This window comes from Boleophthalmus pectinirostris, unplaced genomic scaffold (genome assembly GCF_026225935.1).
Source record: "Boleophthalmus pectinirostris isolate CB_2022bp ecotype Guang Dong unplaced genomic scaffold, ASM2622593v1 HiC_scaffold_21, whole genome shotgun sequence".
Taxonomy (NCBI): Eukaryota; Metazoa; Chordata; class Actinopteri; order Gobiiformes; family Gobiidae; genus Boleophthalmus; species Boleophthalmus pectinirostris.
The window spans coordinates 33,150,537-33,171,422 of record NW_026571175.1 but is presented as its reverse complement, the minus strand read 5'-3'; the positions used below and the strand labels follow the sequence as shown (position 1 = coordinate 33,171,422).

Below are 20,886 nucleotides of genomic sequence, written 5' to 3'. Positions count from 1 at the left end.
ATTTGTGGTGTCACCTGCAGATCGGGACGACAGATGGAAATTAGGATTTTTGCTATAATCTGTCATATTTACACTGCAATGTTGTAGATGTTCATTAATATGCACTGTCTCTATTAAATAAATAAATAAATAAGTTTAATGGGCTGATATTACACTATTTCTGATCTACATTATAATATTGTATTCTCATCAAAAACATAGTTGCTGTTTTTTTGTTTCATTCACACATATATTTCATTCACATATTTAGGCAGAATTCTGAATTCTTCTCTCAAACAGAAAACTCTCCACATTGTTCCACCTTGTTTTTAAACTCCACACGCCTTCACTAGAATCATTTGAATAATTTCAGCCGTGGAAATGTCCATCTCTGCTTAACTACTGTTAACTTTGAAAGCTGACATCATGACATCACAAGGTGGAACAGAGCATTTTGAGCTTTAGAGATATAAACAGATCATAAACGATAAACTTTTACGCCTTTGTTAACATTATTATTAGGTTGTACCACCATAAAAAAAAAAAAAAACCTTCTATCTTTTCATTTACATTGTTGTTTGTTTTGCATGATCATAAACGATAAAATTTTGTCCCTTTGTTAACACTGTTATTAGTTTGTACGACCATAAACACATATCTGTGTATCTATGTATGTATGTATATATATGTGTATATATGTATGTGTAAAAAACTAGAATTGATTAATAATAAAAAAATAAAAATAAAATTAAAAAAAGAGATATAAACAGATTAATAATAGAAGAACGTTTTTGTGTAATCTTCTATTATTATTAGTCTCTCTGGTGAAACAACAACAACACCAGTCTAATAGCACAAAATAAGACCTCTATTTATTTAAATCTACACATCTATAAATGTTAATAAATATGTAATAGTTTAAACTCTTGATAAAATTGTAAAACAGATGCAAATAGTGACGGGATTTGTTTAGAAACCGAGATCCTGGCGACGTCGTACACTACCGTAAACCACATCATGGCGGTGACTTCAGTTTGGGCTTTTTCTTAAACCAAAGTGAATTTCTGTCACTTTTTTACACTTTTCAACCAAAACTACAATTGTGAAAAACATATCTACAATTATCACAGTCCCACTTTTGTTATAATGGTTGTTTATGCGCAGTGTTGGGAAAGTTACTTTTAAAATGTATTCCCCTACAGATTACAGATTACATACTCCAACACGGTCCACACAGCATGATTTAGTCTTATTAAATCCTGTTTTAGACCTGGTTTAGGCCTAGTTTAGTCCTGGTTTTAGTCCTGCTTTAGTCCTGGTTTAGTCCTGGTTTAGTTCTGGTTTCGACCTAGTTTAGTCCTGGTTTAGACTTGGTTTAGTCCTGGTTTTGACCTAGTTTAGTCCTGGTTTCGACCTGGTTTAGTCCTGGTTTAGACCTGGTTTTAGTCCTGCTTTAGTCCTGTTTTAGTCCTGGTTTAGTCCTGGTTTAGTCTTGGTTTCGACCTAGTTTAGACCTGGTTTAGACTTGGTTTAGTCCTGGTTTAGTCCTGGTTTTGACCTAGTTTAGTCCTGGTTTCGACCTGGTTTAGTCCTGGTTTAGACCTGGTTTTAGTCCTGCTTTAGTCCTGTTTTAGTCCTGGTTTAGTCCTGGTTTAGTCCTGGTTTAGTCTTGGTTTCGACCTAGATTAGACCTGGTTTTAGACCTGGTTTAGTGTCCGGCAATGAGTGGAATCACCGAGAAAAGAAAAAAAAAGAAAAGAAAAGAAAAGAAAAGTGGATATAACCCAAAATGTGAAAACAGGAAAATACCTCCATGTAATCCATTTATTTCAACAAAGTAACTGTAATCCAATTACTCACTGAAACAGTAACTGTAACTGAATACAGTTACTCATAATTTGTACTCTGATTACGTAACTCCGGTACATGTAATCTGTTACTCCCCAACACTGTTTATAAATGTTAATAAATATGTAATAGTTTAAACTCTTGATAAAATTGTAAAACAGATGCAAAGAGTGACGTGATTTGTTTAGAAACCGAGATCCTCGCGACGTCATACACTACCGTAAACCACATAATAGCGATAAATTCAGTTTGCCATTTTTCTTAAACCAAAGTGAATTTCTGTCGCTTTTTTACACTTTTCAACTAAAACTACAATTGTGAAAAACATATTTACAATTATTACAGTCCCACTTTTGTTATAATGGTTGTTTATGCGTGATTTTCGTGATAAAGTGAATCGTTTTGCACTTTTATTCCCTCTATTACGGTAGTGGGAGGGGGCCGCATCCACAGTGACAGACACAATGGAGCTGCACCGAACATGAAAATACTGCAGCAGGTGCCTCTAAAAAAACAGTTATTTCCCCCGCGATTAACCTGTCAAAGTTCACATTTATCCTTTTTACTGCGAACTACAAGATTCTACTTTTGTGCCCGCGAATGTTTGCTTTTGTAGTCCTTTTGAGAGCAAGGCTAGTTAGCAGTTTAGCTATTTAGTGTAACGTTTGCTGCTTTGTTTTGGTTTTGCGGTGGATTAATTAAAGTGTTGTAGGTTTTTTAGAGTTTCTTTTAGCTTCATCATGCAGTTCCCGTTTGATATTAACCAGTTATTTCCTGAGAGAATTACCATCTTGGATCACACTCTTGTAACTGGTCGCAAATCAGCAGGAAGGTAAGAAATTAGCGTGAATATTTGCATTGTTTTGCTTGGATTAAAATGTATAATCTCACAATTCTGATACATTTTAGTTGTCAGGACACGTAAAGTCTTCTTCAGAATATGTGTTTTGTTTCTGTTTGTGGATTGGATCTAGAGATATTTGCAAAAAATAAAAAATAAAATGAGCAAAATGTCTTGACTTGAAGTGGACTAAAACAGGATGTTTTAGACCTGGTTTAGATTTAATTTAGATCCAGTTTAGACCTAGTTTAGACCTGGTTTAGACCTGGTTTTAGTCCTGTTTTAGTCCTGGTTTAGACCTGGTTTAGACCTGGTTTAGTCCTGGTTTAGTCCTGGTTTAGACCTTATTTTAGACCTGGTTTAGCTCCAGTTTAGACCTGGTTTTAGACCTGTTTTAAACCTAGTTTAGACCTGGTTTTAGACCTGGTTTTGACCTGGTTTAAGACTTGGTTTTAGACCTGGTTTTAGACCTGTTTTAGACCTGGTTTAGATCTAGTTTAGACCTGGTTTAGATCTAGTTTAGACCTAGTTTTAGTCCTGGTTTAGACCTTATTTTAGACCTGGTTTAGGTCTAGTTTAGACTTGGTTTTAGACCTGTTTTAGACCTGGTTTAGCTCTCATTTAGACCTGGTTTTAGACCTGCTTTAGACCTGGTTTAGCTCTCATTTAGACCTGGTTTTAGACCTGCTTTAGACCTGTTTTAGACCTGGTTTAGATCCAGTTTAAACCTGGTGTTAGACCTGGTTTAGACCTGGTTTAGATCTAGTTTAGACCTAGTTTTAGACCTGGGTTTAGTCCTGGTTTCCAAAAAAAATTAGCAAAATATCTTGACTTGGAGTGGACGTCAATATTTAGTCGATAACAAATCAATAACGCCACTTTTTATCCAAACTATATTGCAAATTAGTATATTTATCTTTGCTCACATTAATATATTCATCAGTATTTTATTTGTTGCATGTTTTGTACTTTTAGAAAATTAAAAAAACCTGTGTAAAAATGAAAAGAACAGAAATAAACACATATATTTAACTAACAATAAATGATACATACCAGATGCATTTTCTAAAAGGGCATTATTTTTATGTGTTTGTTTATTTATTTATATTTATATTTTGGTCTACGGTCTAATCTGAACAACTGTATTTGGATTAATTTCCTGGATACTGAGCCATTCTGGAGTCACATTAGAGAAGCCTAGACCAGATAGTTTATTAATATTTCTTTATATTGGACTGTATTTAACACCTTTTTTGTACAAACAAAATTTCGTTTGTACTCCTACACCAGCTGAGCCTTCAGGACTGTTGTTATCTTTGTAATCGAGCTGCTTGGTTATGGAAAAAAATAATTTTCAGGTTTTAGTCAATATTGAAATCACAATTGTTCAAACGATTATTTTTTTAGATACACAATGCATTTATTCAGCATTTCTCTCTCAAAACCACACTTTGGTATTGATAATTTACGCAAAACGTTCAAATTGAAAATAAATATAGGCTACAAATATGTATCTTAGAGCGGTTTTGCGATGTATAAACCATAAAATGAATAAAATATACTTTGAACATGAAATAACTTGAATTTAACTTATTTGTTTGGAGGATAAGCCCCTTGAAATGTTTCCCCATCTCGTTTTCGAGGGGGTCCTCATACACACAAAAACAAAAGACAGATACAGTAGGGAGACAGAAGGATATATAAATTCAAATAAGCATCAAAACAACAAAATCAACACAACCACAAACACACAAGAAACACACAAGTAACACACAAATAACACATAGAAAAACTTAAATATATCCAAAATAATCTATATATCCAGCTGTTCTTCAATCTCTCTATATAAAAAATTGACTAAATATACTTATTTATATAAAAAATATTCCCGAATAAACTTTGTTAAGCTTAAACGTTTCAACTCGATTATATGAGTTTGGAGATCATTTGACACACAAATTTAAATAGCGATAAAAATTCTGTTAATTGCACAGTTTTACTATGTAATTATTATTATACACAGTGTTGGGAAGGTGATTTTTAAAATGTATTCCCCTACAGATTACAGATTACATACACAAAAATGTAGTTTGTAACGGAATCCATTAAATTACTTAAAGTGAGTAATGTAATCTGAATACTTTGGATTACTTGATTTGCTGTAGAGAAGCAAAGACGAGGAAATCGTAAAGTAAGATGTTTTATCTGCTAAAAGAAAATAAAAAGCCCAGACTTTACTTACCAAATTAATTAAACAGACTTTACCAAATTAAAAATATTATTGATAGAAGACGAGGAGACACGGTCCACACAACATGGTTTAGTCCTGTTAAATCCTGTTTTAGTCCTGGTTTAGATCTGGTTTATACCTGGTTTAGTCCTGGTTTAGACCTAGTTTAGACCTGGTTTAGACCTGGTTTATATCTGGTTTATATCTGGTTTAGACCTGGTTTAGACCTGGTTTAGTCCTGGTTTAGTCCTGGTTTAGTCCTGTTAAATCCTGTTTTAGTCCTGGTTTAGATCTGGTTTAGTCCTGGTTTAGTCCTGGTTTTAGTCCTGGTTTAGTCCTGGTTTAGTCCTGGTTTAGACCTAGTTTAGTCCTGGTTTAGACCTGGTTTAGTCCTGGTTTAGACCTGGTTTAGACCTGGTTTAGTCCTGGTTTAGTCCTGGTTTAGTCCTGATTTAACCCAAAATGTAAAAACAGGAAAATACCACCATGTAATCCATTTATTTCAACAAAGTAACTATAATCCAATTACCACTCACTGAAACAGTAACTGTAACTGAATACAGTTACTCATAATTTGTACTCTGATTACATAACTCTGGTACATGTAATCTGTTACTCCCCAACACTGAATATACATCAAGAAAGAAAACAAGATTATTTGGATATAATTCAAAACTATTTAATTATACTTTTGACACGCGATAATTTTAGATTTTTTTGAGTAACCTGACTGCACACCCCCGAGTTTAACCACAAAATTCTCAGTTTTCCTAAATCACACACTACTGTTATTGTAATATTTGTTTTTAGATAGTCATGTCCCTCTTTCTGATTAAAGTAGGAGCCAATATAATCCATAAAATCTTTAAAATCTACAAAATGTTGAACTTAATCAATAATACTAACACCAAGGCTTGTGATTTCTCGAACTATATCCATACAACCACTTCAATCTGCATTTTGTTGTCATTTTCCCCCATTTTCTACACCAGTACAGCTCTCTTTAACCACTATGCAGCCTTTATATGCATTAATACGTGCATATTGTTGTATTTTATTGCTTAAATGTCACTAGAAAATCATGTTCATCATGCCGGGATTGTTGTTGATGCTCCAAGCAGAAAATCCTACGTCCAGTAAGCTCTCAGAGTGGATTAGGACACACCCTGAGGCCATCTGCAGACCGGCATGTAATGGAGTATGAGAGCCGGCGTTCACTGGAGGCCATTATAGCTGTGGAGCGTTTGTTTATGCGCTGTCAGTCAGATTTCCAAAGGCTGAGTTAAAAGTGCGTCTGCTCTTTTTTTATAGACCCGATCTCCAAGAAAACATCGCCACAGTGCTGGACGAGCTGGGGAAAGCCTCTGCGAAGGTCAGTTATGGGATTGATACTTTTTTTACTAAATTATTTTGTTACAGCGCTACAGTTTTGTTGAATGTTTAGAGGAAAGAAACTCATTTATGCGACACATTTGACATTTTCACTGTTTTGATGATTAAAATGTTTGTGTTTCATATGAACTTTGGACAAGAAGTGGTTTGACAAAGACTTTTAGTATCACAGCCATGATTTAACCTTTATATTTAATTGAATCGTATCGAAACATAAGCTCACTGTATCGAGAGATGTATCGTATCGAGGCCTGTGTATCGAGAGATGTATCGTATCGAGGCCTGTGTATCGAGAGATGTATCGTATCGAGAGATGTATCGTATCGAGGCCTGTGTATCGAGAGATGTATCGTATCGAGGCCTGTGTATCGAGAGATGTATCGTATCGAGGCCTGTGTATCGAGATATGTATCGTATCGAGGCCTGTGTATCGAGAGATGTATCGTATCGAGGCCTGTGTATCGAGAGATGTATCGTATCGAGGCCCATGTATCGAGATATGTATCGTATCGAGGCCTGTGTATCGAGAGATGTATCGAGGCCTGTGTATCGAGAGATGTATCGTATCGAGGCCTATGTATCGAGAGATGTATCGTATCGAGGCCTGTGTATCGAGAGATGTATCGTATCGAGGCCTGTGTATCGAGAGATGTATCGTATCGAGGCCTGTGTATCGAGAGATGTATCGTATCGAGGCCTGTGTATCGAGAGATGTATCGTATCGAGAGATGTATTGTATCGAGGCCTGTGTATCGAGAGATGTATCGTATTGAGAGATGTATCGTATCGAGGCCTGTGTATCGAGAGATTTATCGGCAACTTCTGAATGATCCCCCGTCCTACACAATACACACATTAGCAAACCGTGTCAAATAAGTTTTAAGATTGTCTGAAAACTCAAGAAAAAATACAAAATGGATTTAAACCGCATGTTTTCCGGAGTCTGTGATCGATACGAGCGTTCATGGTTCTGTTCAGGTTTGATTTATCAATAAAAATGTGAAAGTGATGAACTGAAAAGCTGTCAAAATCATTTCATCTGTTGTGGTTCCAGTTAAGACCGTTCTTTCCGGTCAGATTAAATTTAATGTTATATATGTTAAATTAGATTTCAGATTGAAGTCTAACAAGCCTCAGACCGAGCAGTGCCTCCAGTTAGCATCACACCTAAGTTTGCAAGTAAATTTGCAAAGATATATTAAAATGGAGTTTAGATTATTAACAACATTCTCAATTTGCAATTTCTAGCAGCCAAATGTTAAGAAAATTAGGAAAAAGTTAAGAAAATTTAAAGTTTAATCCAAGTTCAGTATTTTATTCACAGCATTTTTATTGTGTTTAGAAGATTTTTTAATATTTGGTAAAAATGCAAAAAAAAAAAAAAAAGAGAGAGAAAAGAATAGACATAAATAAAAAAATTAAACTGAACAATAAATGAAAAGTTAAGTTATTTAATTTATAATTTGTTGCTAACATGGAATCACAAACCACATGAAATTTACAATTTTCTTTTATGTCTTTATTTGTTTATATTTATTTATATTTATATTTTGGTCTATTGTAGTCATCTAAACAACTGTATTTGGAGGATAGTGAGGCTGAGACGGGCGTCATAGTTGGAAATGGCAGTTGTACAGTGTAGTGCATTTCTCCTGATCAATAAAAGCCGTGGAGGATTTCACCCGATGCGCAGCTCAAATGACCAACAGGCCCTGACCAGAACGTCTGTACAAGAATGAATTGAATGAATTTGTTTTATTATTGTGTCATTTTATAAGTGAGTTTCATTGTTGACAAAAGCGCGCGTTGCATGCTGGGAATTATTTTGGTCGGCGGCAAGAAACACTAATTCAACACGATGGACGGAGCGAGAAAGCACGTAAAGGGTATTGATCCCGGTTATTTATCCACTCTTAACGGCAGAGGACTGAAGACGATTTGACCAGAAATTGGTCATAAGCATCAACGGACGACAAATCACCCTTTTCAACCTCTACAAAAGGTGGACCAAACCAAATTTCTGGTCAGAATCTCCAACTACCTGGACAAATATTCACTTTGGTGATATCCACAATGACTTGGTGGAAACTCCTGGGCCATTCACAGCAGAAAAGATGAAAACCTCCAAGAGTCTCGATGTGTTGTTGAACTTGTTGGAGTCCACGGTTTGTTAGGATCTTCTACGTTTGCTCTGCGAATGTTTGAAAGGCGTTTAATTCACCGTTAGCGGTTCTTTTCACTCAGAATACGAAAAAGACATTTTCCTTCTTCCGTGCTTCTATTTGTGCATCCGATAATGCAGCAGGAATTTACCATTATCGGGGATAAATACGCGAGGTTACACACTGTGTTTGACCACTATCCTGTTTCTTGCCTCCGACCAAAATATTTCCCAGCAGCAACGTGGGCTTTTAATAACAATGACGTCAGCTGAAACTCGCCTATTGGTTTATAACATATAAGACCATCAACAAAATGCAATAGGCCAAACTGATACACCATCCCTTTGTTATTATTATATTATATTGTGATGTGTGAGCTACTGTGTCCAAATAATCTCCCTTGTGGATCAATAAAGTTTGTCTAAGTCCAAGTATCTCCAAAGCAAAGCAGTATTATAGATCAGAATCTGAACCTGATTTAGTCTCAGGTGTAATTTTAGTCGAGCCTCTCTCCAAAACGCCTAAAATAGAACATTATGTGGAACCAAAACTCTATTCTCCATACTTTTATTATAGCATTAAGGGCACAAACTGCGCTAATTTAAGTTTATGAGCTTCAAAAATCGCTCACTCATTTGTAAACACTTCCCTTAAAGCCTGCTAACAATATTTGTACCAGCAGAGGGCGCCAAACTTCAGTAAATTTCTACTATAATAAACAAAAAGCAGGAGTAGGAGTTTGGGGAATGTTCAGCAGCATAAACTTCCCATTTATGGAAGTATTTATCATAAGTGAACATACTTTTATGGTAGAGCAAAACTGGCGTTACTGGTGCGGTTACACGCTCGAGGTCCTTGTAAAACCGCTGTGTGCATTTCTAATTTAACTACACCCCAGATTAGACAAGTTTGTTCATCTCGTTTAAACTTTTTAATCGATTAAAGGGCCTGTTCTTGATTTTTTCCCCTATGTATTTGAGGAAAATGAGTCTTTCACCAGTAGAGAAATCTTCTATAATCAGTGTTGGGAAGGTGACTTTTAAAATGTAATCCCCTACAGATTACAGATTACACACACCAAAATGTAGTTTGTAACAGAATCCATGAAATTACTTAAAGTGAGTAATGTAATCTGAATACTTTGGATTACTTGATTTACTGTAGAGTAACAAAGACTAGGATGGTTTAGACTTGGTTTTAGTCCTGGTTTAGATCTAGTTTAGACCTGGTTTTAGTCCTGGTTTAGATTTAGTTTAGACCTGGTTTTAGTCCTGGTTTAGATCTAGTTTAGACTTGGTTTTAGTCCTGGTTTAGATCTAGTTTAGACCTGGTATTAGTCCTGGTTTAGATCTAGTTTAGACCTGGTTTTAGTCCTGGTTTAGACCTGAATTTAGAGCTGTTTTAGACCTGGTTTAGATCTAGTTTAGACCTGGTTTTAGTCCTGTTTTAGTCCTGGTTTAGACCTGGTTTAGTTCTAGTTTAGTCCTGGTTTAGACCTGGTTTAGTTCTAGTTTAGACCTGGTTTTAGTCCTGGTTTGAGTTCCAGTTTAGACCTGGTTTTAGTCCTGGTTTAGACCTGGTTTAGTTCTAGTTTAGACCTGGTTTTAGTCCTGGTTTAGTCCTGATTTAGACCTGGTTTAGTTCTAGTTTAGACCTGGTTTTAGTCCTGGTTTAGACCTGGTTTAGATCTAGTTTAGTTCTAGTTTAGTTTCCGGCAATGAGTGGAATTACCACTATAGCCCAAAATGTGAAAACATTAAAATACCACCATGTAATCCATTTATTCCAACAAAGTAACTGTAATCCAATTACCACTCACTGAAACAGTAACTGTAACTGAATACAGTTACTCATAATTTGTACTCTGATTACGTAACTCTGGTACATGTAATCTGTTACTCCCCAACACTGTCTATTGAGGTCAAAATAAGTCTGTTGTGTTCTGTCTGCATCTAATTATAAAGTTTTGTATTGTCTTCGAAGGCAAATCAGTAAAAATCAGGTAAAAATGAATCAGTGCCTTACCTTTAAATGCCCACTTTATACACGACTACAGTCTGCTTCGCTTGTAAACTACTTGGTTTACAGCGGCCCCTTGTTTATCGTGGGTGTTATGTTCTAAAAATAACCCGCGCAAAGTAGTCAACTTTATATTTTACAATTATTTTATCTGTTTTAAGGCTGTAAAACTCCTCAGCACAAACTTTATACACTTTTCTCACACAGGACATTTACAACACTTTTTACTTCCTTCTTAAAACTTATTGCTGCTGTCGTCCTTTTGTTATTTTCCTCCTTCTTTATGTAACGAACCGAAGATTTATTTATTCCGTACTGGAGCCCGACAGCGCAGAGTCCTGCACGGGGCCAGTTTTGGAGACCTGTACCCGCGCAGTACAACACCGCACCCGCCCGTCAACCTGAGATAATGTCAAATTTTTACGGACTGAACCATGACTAAACCAGGACTAAACCAGGACTGAACCAGGACTGAACCAGGACTAAACCAGGACTAAACTAGGACTAAACCAGGACTAAACCAGGACTGATTTCAGGACTGAAGAGGAGGACAAAACCAGAACTGAACTAGGACTAAAACGGGACTAAAACGGGACTAAACCACGACTAAACCAGGACTAAACTAGGACTAAACTAGGACTAAACCAGGACTAAACCGGGACTGATTCCAGGACTGAAGAGGAGGATTAAACCAGGACTGAACTAGGACTAAAAGGACTAAAACGGGACTAAAACAGGACTAAAACGGGACTAAAAAGGAGGAGGAAAACGGGACTAAAAAACAGGACTAAAACGGGACTAAACCAGGACTAAACTAGGACTAAACCAGGACTGAACCAGGACTTAACCAGGACTCACTGTCGGGACGGACTCGGAGGTGATCACAGGAGAAAGGACCGGCTCAGCTCCGCACCTCACAGAGGTAAGCGCGGCCCGATTGCGTTTGTGGACACTCTGCTTCTGTGTTCTCTCCCTTAAGTCCCGGTTTAGTCCTGGTTTAGTTCTGGTGTAGTCCTCGTTTAGTCCTGGTTTAGTCCTGACCTGCCCGTGTGTAATCACTACTCACCCGTAAAATTCCAGAACTTTGAAACCCGCCCGTTTCTGCCACTATTTACCCGTACTCGACCCCGGTGCAGGACTCTGCTACAGCCGCGTAACTTCTCCCTTCCTTCAGCGTGTCCAGAAGTCCATCTTTTTGTGCGATGGTTTGCATCTTCCTCCGCCTCACGGGTGCGACCGCAGGAGCCTTTGTCGGTGCAGAACATTTCGTCGACATTGTGGGTTTTGTCGGGGAGAAAACTCGCAAACACACAGCACTTCAAAATCACACTGCTAGAGAGCGAACATTTATGTAAATCTGTCAAGCTGAACACATTCTGAACTGTACAGGAGACACGGCACGGAGGAGATTGATTGACAGTGGTCTGCAGTCTCTTAGCCAATCAGGACGCAGGGGGAGGAACACAGTGCACGCTCATACACTGTAAAAAATTGCACTAAAAATCATCCGCGAAACAGCGAGGCCGCGAAAAGTGAACCGCAGTACATCTGTAACTGGCTCCGCGTGAACCACACTGACAAACCTCTGAGCGTTAAAAGTACAGCGCGTTTTTCTGTGTTGACATGTTGTGTAATGTGACTTTAGTTTACAGCCTGACGTCCTGTTAGAAGTGTCAATCTACGGCAGCCCTGCGGGGACAACCTACTATATCTGTACTATATACAAACATAACAGCAACTGCGTTTTTTCATCCTTCACTGTACGTCACTGTCGTAATCAGAGGTGGGTAGAGCGAGTATTGTACGTCACTTCAAAACTATTTAACTAAAAGTACAAGTAAACATAGGTTAAGTCAACAAGTAAGTACAGTAAACAAGTAAATATTTAACTAAAAGTACAAGTAAACATAGGTTAAGTACAAGCAACTTTAAAGGTAAGTAAGTACAACATAAGTACAAGTAACTAAAAGTACAAGTAAACATAGGTTAAGTACAAGCAACTTTAAAGGTAAGTAAGTACAACTAAGTATAAGTACAAGTAAATATTTAACTAAAAGTACAAGGAAACATAGGTAAAGTACAAGTAACTTTAAAGGTAAGTATGTACAACTAAGTATAAGTACAAGTAAATATTTAAGTAAAACTGCAAGTAAATATAAGTAAAGTACAAGTAATTACAAGTATAAGTACAAGTAATAAATATTTAAGTAAAAGTGCAAGTAAAGTACAAGTATAAGTACAAGTAAATATTTAAGTAAAATTACAGTTAGTTTAAAGTAAGTAAGTACACATAACTATAAGTACAAGTAAATATTTAAGTAAAAGTACAAGTAAAAGTAAACAAGTAAGTTTAAAGGTAAGTAAGTACAACTAAGTATAAGTACAAGTAAATATTTAACTAAAAGTACAAGGAAACATAGGTAAAGTACAAGTAACTTTAAAGGTAAGTATGTACAACTAAGTATAAGTACAAGTAAATATTTAAGTAAAACTGCAAGTAAATATAAGTAAAGTACAAGTAATTACAAGTATAAGTACAAGTAATAAATATTTAAGTAAAAGTGCAAGTAAAGTACAAGTATAAGTACAAGTAAATATTTAAGTAAAATTACAAGTTAGTTTAAAGGTAAGTAAGTACACATAACTATAAGTACAAGTAAATATTTAAGTAAAAGTACAAGTGTAAATATGTAAAGTTCAAGTAAGTTTAAAGGTAAGTAAGTACAAGTATTTACAAATATGATTACAAGTAAATATTTAAGTAAAACTGCAAGTAAATATAAGTAAAGTACAAGTAAGTATAAAGGTAAGTAAGTACAAGTAACTATAAGTACAAGTAAATATTTAAGTAAAAGTACAAGTAAATATTAGTAAAGTACAATAAGTATAAAGGTAAGTAAGTACAAGTAACTATTAGTACAAGTAAATATTTAAGGAAAATTACAAGTAAATATTTAAATGTACAAGTAAATATAAGTAAAGTTCAAGTAAATATTTAAGTTAAAGTACAAATTCATATTTATGTAAAAGTACAAGTAAATATAAGTAAAGTACAAGTAAATATTTCAGTAAAAGTGCAAGTAAATATCAGTCAAAGTGCAAGTAAGTATAAATAAAATACCAAGTAAGTATATGTAAATAAAGGTCAAATAAATTTAAGTAAAATTGCAAGTAAAAGTACAAAATGTAATGATTCAAGAAAATACAAAAAAAAAAAATTATCTAAGTAAGAGTACTGTTATTTCAATAAAAAAATTATATACACTAAAGTCAAAAGTTTGGACATACCATCTCATTCAGTGTTTTTTTTTTCTTTATTTCTACCACTTTTTTTCATTTTAAATATAACGTGTGTATATATATTTAAAAGTTTAAAAGCTACTCAAGTAAATGTAACTTGAGTACTACCCACCTCTGAGTATCGTGTAGTATGAATATTTATTTTTGATACTTAAATGATTTTGTGTTTTAAGTCTTGTCTTAAAACCCACTTTTATTCTCTGGTCCTCTGTGTTTTTTATTTTTTAAATTTATTTGTTTTACTTATTTATTGCTATTTTCAGATTTTTATGGTTTTGCTTTTATTTGATTTTTACTGGTTTTATTTTTTTAGTACTGGTATGATCAAAATTTTAGCAATTTATTTTTTAGTTGTGCCAATTTTCTGATCCCTGTGCAGCACTTTGGAAACTGCCTTGTTTGTTAAATGTGCTGTATAAATAAAGTGGGTTTGGATTTGTATAAATAAAGTTATTCTAACACCGTGAATTATGAATGTCTCTCTGTCCGTCTGTCCCCAGGCCCAGCAGCTGACAGCTCCCATCACAAGTGCTTCCAAACTGCAGACACAGAAGCACCAGCTGTACCTCATGAAAGATGGAGAAGGCCACGGGTACGTCACAACCGCACTGGAAAACATCCTGATCATTTTGTTTGTTTGACTCATCAAAAACAGTTGTATTTTTGCTTCATTCACACGTGTCTAAGTAAAACTTTTCTAATAATAAATAATAATAATAAATCTTTATTCATAAAGCACTTAGAAAACAAGGTTGACAAGGTGCTCTACAAGCCACAAAGAACAATACAAACAGCATAAAAACAGCAAACAGAAGGCAAATAAAAACAGTAGGGCTGAGTATTATTAAGAAGTTGCCAATACGATGCATATCTCAATACATAGGCCATGATACGTTACATATCTCGATACAGACGCCACGATACGTTATATATCTCGATACAGAGGCCACGATACGATACATATCTCGATACATATGCCACGATACTATATATATCTCGATACAGAGGCCACGATACGATACATATCTCGATACATATGCCACGATACGATGCATATCTCGATACATAGGCCACGATCCGACGCATATCTCGATACATAGGCCACGATCCGATGCATATCTCGATACACAGGCCACGATACAATTCATATCTCGATACATAGGCCACGATACAATTCATATCTCGATACATAGGCCACGATACAATGCATATCTCGATACATAGGCCACGATACGATGCATATCTCGATACATAGACCACGATATGATGCATATGTGGATACACAGGCCACGATACGATGCATATCTCGATACATAGGCCACGATACAATACATACATCGATACATAGGCCACGATACGATATATATATCTCGATACAGAGGCCACGATACGTTACATATCTCGATACAGAGGCCACGATACGATGCATATCTCGATACATAGGCCACGATATGAGATATACCTCGATACACAGGCCACAATACGATGCTTATCTCGATACATAGGCCACGATACGATACATACCTCGATACATAGGCCACGATACGATACATATCTCGATACAGAGGCCACGATACGATACATATCTCGATACAGAGGCCACGATACGATGCATATCTCGATACATAGGCCACGATATGAGATATACCTCGATACACAGGCCACAATACGATGCTTATCTCGATACATAGGCCACGATACAATACATACATCGATACATAGGCCACGATACGATATATATATCTCGATACAGAGGCCACGATACGTTACATATCTCGATACAGAGGCCACGATACGATGCATATCTCGATACATAGGCCACAATACTATGCATATCTCAATATAGAGGCCACAATACGATTCATATCTCGATACACAGGCCACAATACGATGCTTATCTCGATACATAGGCCACGATACGATATATATATCTTGATACAGAGGCCTCAATATGATGCATATCTCGATACAGTGAGCTTTCGATACTATACGATATATTTCAAATCGATTCTCTAAGGTTCAATAAAAAATAAAGGCTAAATCATGGCTGTGATACTAAAAGTCTTTGTTAAACCACAAAACAAAACACAACTCCAGGTCTGTCTGTGATAAGGAAACAACATTATAACATATTGGCGTTTTAATGTTATGGAGCTGGACAATATAACTCTAAAAAGATTGTAGTTTTACACCTTTAACTTTGAATTCTTTGTGCCGTATTTGAACCTCATTAACCAGGACGTTTGGGACATTTCGGATGCACAAAATATTGTCTTCTTAATTATCTGAGTCCAAAAATAGTGCAGTATTCTGAGCCCTCCCCTCTGGACATACCTGCGCCGGGCTCCTGTGTCTTGCTGGCTCACAGTTCAGGTCAGTGTTAGTGTCACAGTCCTGAGCGAGTGGGTTTAAGGGCAGAGAGAATGAGTCATGAGACGCTCACAGGGAGAGACTGTTCTTTTTCAAATCTGCGCTCACCTTTTGTGCTGGAGTTTGGCTGCATTAAATAGAAGAAGTTTTCCCTGTAAAAATGACAATATATTCTATGTGTGTTTCCAAACCTTTTTTTTTTTTGGGACCCATATTTTAAAAGTAATAAAACTTTGCGACCTGAGCCAATAGACGTTATTTTTAAATCACAAAATAAATGTGTGACCATTATTGAACATTAATGAGGATATTTTATTGTTGAGTGATCGTTGTCTCTCTGGACAATTAGTATTACCGTATTTTTCGGACTATAAGGCCCAATAGGCGAGTTTCAGCTGACGTCATTGTTATTAAAAGTTGCATGCTGGGAAATATTTTGGTCGGAGGCAAGAAACACGATAGTGGTCAAACACAGTGCGTAACGTCACGTATTTATCCCCGATAATGGTAAATTCCTGCTGCATTATCGGATGCACAAATAGAAGCACGGAAGAAGGAAAATGTCTTTTTCGTATTCTGAGTGAAAAGAACCGCTAACGGTGAATTAAACGGCTTTCAAACATTCGCAGAGCAAACGTAGAAGATCCTAACAAACCGTGGACTCCAACAAGTTCAACAACACATCGAGACTCTTGGAGGTTTTCATCTTTTCTGCTGTGAATGGCCCAGGAGTTTCCACCAAGTCATTGTGGATATCGCCGAAGTGAATATTTGTCCAGGTAGTTGGTGATTCTGACCAGAAATTTGGTTTGGTCCACCTTTTGTCGGGGTTGAAAAGGGTGATTTGTCGTCCATCGATGCTTATGTCCAATTTCTGGTCAAATGGTCTTGGGTCCTCTGCTGTTAGAGTGGATAAATAACCGGGATCAATACCCTTTACGTGCTTTCTCGCTCCGTCCGTTATGTTGAATTAGTGTTTCTTGCCGCCGACCAAAATAATTCCCAGCATGCAACGCGCGCTTTTGTCAACAATGAAACTCGCCTATATCAATAATGTTGAGTTCTCTTGTCTATTTTCATACATAAGGCCCCAGATTATTAGCCTGATTCATGAGCCGGTTTCACTTCGTACAAACCGTCTGATCTCGCAGTATTAGGATTCGTTCGCTCGACAGTAGGAAGGTACTTTTTTATTTAACCAATCGCTGCTATTTTTTCGTGACGTATGTAAAGCGCCACTAATGGGGATAACTGGTATATTAAACTTTTCCCAAATCCCGTAGGAAGAAGGGCAATAACGTCTTTCCCCTTGATAAAATTCACCAAACATTCTCTTTATTCCGGCTTTAAATCCTCAATCTCGGGAATCGTTGCCAACACACAATGTATGGCTCTTCGCTGATTGGCTGGTGCCCGAACTCACACTTCTGGGGTTTTTGTGTGTTCCGATTCCTGACCTAGTCGCTGGAGAGAAATGAAATTGAGTGGAGGCACTAGGTGGCGCCAGCCTGGCTAGGAAAAATGGGTACTGAAAACAAAACTTCATCTATGCTTGAGTTTGATATTTTGAAATGTTATATGCCAAAAAACAGGTTTGTGAAATAATGCAAACTAGGTGCGTGCAAAAATATATCATTTGATGTGATGATACAGTATAAGATTATAAGGTGCATTAAGCGGCACAAACGGACGACACTTGAGACTTGACTTGTTTATTTCCCATGAGTGGAACTCAAATATACAGTAATAATAAGAGTAATGATGTGTTTAATGCAGCTTTGCGCACATTTGTTTATGTTTTATAGAAACAAAACTTAAATCAACATGGCTTAAACTATAAGTGATTAAAAAAAAAAACAAAAAAAAACATGCCACTCCTTGTGCGCTGATGGGGTTCAACTTCTGTTGGAGTAAAGAACATGACTCAGTGGAATATATGTGAAAATCAGTGTGAGGCCAGTAAGCACAACCAGAATTAATACATAAGGTGCACCGGATTATAAGGCTCACTGTTGATTTTTCAGAATAAACAAGGAAAAACAGTAATCAGTGTTTCCCACAGAAAACTGGTTAGGCAAGGCTTCGGAAAAAGTGAGGAGTGGGGTACGCAGCGATGTATGTACATGTACATCGCAGACCTACATGCAGATCCCAAGGGCGACCCAAAAAAAAAAAAAAATCTCGACCCTCAAAGTATTAGAGATGTAACAGTAACCAAAATATCGTGATATCGTTTCGTCAAAAGTCTCACAATAATATCATGGTCAATTACAAGTCTCTTTGCTTTAATGAAAAGTGATGGTGCAGCAATAGCTAAAAAAAACAGAACTACATAGACCATGATCCTTTGCTCTGTTTAAGGGCGAGGCTATAAAGAAAACGCTGTTATTACTAGTCTTGTCAAGGCATTTTAAAAAGAAAAAGTGCATATTATTCACCATTTTGTTACACTTCACAAAATATCGCAATAAATATCGTACCGTGAAATGTATATTGTGAAAGTATCGTACCGAGAGTTTTGGATATTATTACATCCCTAATATATATTAAAATGACCAAAGTGGTAAAAAAGAAAATATGGTAACAGCACCAGTCCAGATTTCTCAGTTCTGATACCAGGAGTGGGCAATTATTTTTACCACATGAGAAACAGAAACAGAAAACTCAATTCTGCATAATATTAAATCTATTTCTTTATAAAAAGCAGTAAACATTATTGTTTTGACGAGCTGGTAAGAGTTTATGTTATGACTAAGCAATGAAAATATGAGGTTGTTTTACATAAAAAGTCATTAAAAAGCACCTCTGAAATAAAAGCAATTCAGTGTTAGTCCTTGCATGAGGTAAAATTATAAAATATGTTTATTTTGTAATTCCGGGCGAGTCAGAGTCAACCAAAGAGCCGTCTGTTTGTGGTCCAGGAGCTGTACAATGCCCCGGTTTGTCCGATTTGATGTGGACACTTTAGCTTTAAGTATCTGCAGATAGAGCAGAGACTGAACACAGTATTTATTTCATTTAAACAAACATAACACAAGACAAAACTGACCCAAATGTGTTATGTAGCTGTTATTTATCACTCTAGTACAGGCGTCTCCATCCTGTAGCTCGTCAAAGGATTTCTGAATTACATGTATTGTCCTGAATAAGTAAAATTTGATCAATTAAATCCCTATTACCAATGTACATTTATTATTTTGATGCCTAACTTTGTGCACTAATAAACGGATAATGGCTTATGTTTTATTGGTATCTGACTGTACCTCATTTAAGGCTCGCTGTGGCACTTAAATATACTCAATTTCTTGCTCTCTGGCATTTTCGTTTTGTAAAGGACCTCACCAGAGGAAAAAGGTTGGAGACCCCTGCTCTTGTATTTACAACTACTACAAAAGTATCGATAAAACGTCTAACACACAGGTGTCAAACATAAGGCCCGGGGGCCGGATCCGGCCCTCCAAGACCTTTAATGTGGCCCTTGGCTGATTTTCTACTAAAATATTTTAATTGTATTTTCTATTAAAATATTGGTAATTTTCTGTGGTGCTTAGCATAACAGCATCTCCAGTGTCTCTGTACGTGGCCCCCCCCACCAGAGCAGCACAAATGAAGACTTGTCTCTTTCCAAACGCTCTTAAAGGACGATCGTTTTGACTGTTGACCATGACACCCTCATCAGAAAAATGTCAAAAATGAGAAAAGTGGAGCCGAGTGCAGGATTTTCCAAGAAAAATTGAATTCGTATTTGAATACAAGTTCATGTTAAAACATTGTGTTGAAATTGCATTTATCTTAAAGTTTCAGGTTTGTACATAATATTATAATATTTTGTAAAAGAAACAGTTCATCAGTTAAAAAAGATTTCTGTAATAGATTTGGGTTTTTCTGCACAAATATTTGAACTTATTGCTGTTTTTGGGGTTTATATGACATGAGATTTCTGATCCGGCCCCTTTGGGATCAAAGTCGGTTGGATTCGGCCCCCGGACCAAAATGAGTTTGACACCCCTGCTCTAACATTATGAAACGTTTAGGGCCATCTACAGCCAGTAAATAGTAAATAGTCTTATTATTAGGGGTGTAACACTATCCAAGTCTCACGATACGATATCGTCACGGTATGAACCTCACGGTACGATATTTATTGTGATATCATGTGAAAGCTCATGATATGGAGGAGGGATATAACAATATCCATATCTCTTGGCACGATATTTTCACGATATACATCTCATTGTACGATATTTATTGCGATATTTTGTGGAGACTAAACAGCTAAAACTGTTAATACGCTACTTTTTCCTCTTAAAATGCCTTGACAAGACTTAATCCAAAGAACTAAAACTTAAAAGTGTTAGAACTGTTATTTCTTCTTGTCGTCTGCACTGAAAGGGAGCAAAGGATCATGGTCTATGTAGTTCCCTCTGTCTTTTTTTTTGGCTATTGCTGCACCATAACTCTTAATTTAAGCAAAGAGACTTGTTGTGATGGTCCACGATATTACTGTGAGAACTTTGACGATACAATATCACGATATTTCGGTTATTGTTACATCCCTACTTGTTACTAGTGCTGGGTATCATTAAGAAGTTGCCGATACGATACATTTCTCGATACAGTGAGCTTTCAATTCAATAAGATATATTTCAAATCGATTCGATACGGTTCAATAAAAACAAAAGCTAAATCATGGCTGTGATACTAAAAGTCTTTGCTAAACCACTTCCTGTGCAAAGTTACAAAAC

The 20,886-nt window shown here is 36.3% G+C and overlaps 1 protein-coding gene across 2 annotated transcripts in view; it reads left to right on the top strand.

Moving 5' to 3' along the window:
- The first annotated feature begins 2,269 nt into the window (after positions 1–2,269).
- Positions 2,270–20,886, top strand: part of atat1 (alpha tubulin acetyltransferase 1) — a 61,777-nt gene continuing 43,160 nt past the window's right edge. For both annotated transcript variants that reach the window (XM_055157015.1, XM_055157016.1), the window contains exons 1-3: positions 2,270–2,659; positions 6,210–6,270; positions 14,272–14,363. In XM_055157015.1, the coding sequence (XP_055012990.1) occupies positions 2,568–2,659; positions 6,210–6,270; positions 14,272–14,363 (245 nt within the window). In that variant the 5' untranslated portion in view covers positions 2,270–2,567. The remainder of the gene's footprint in view (positions 2,660–6,209; positions 6,271–14,271; positions 14,364–20,886) is intronic.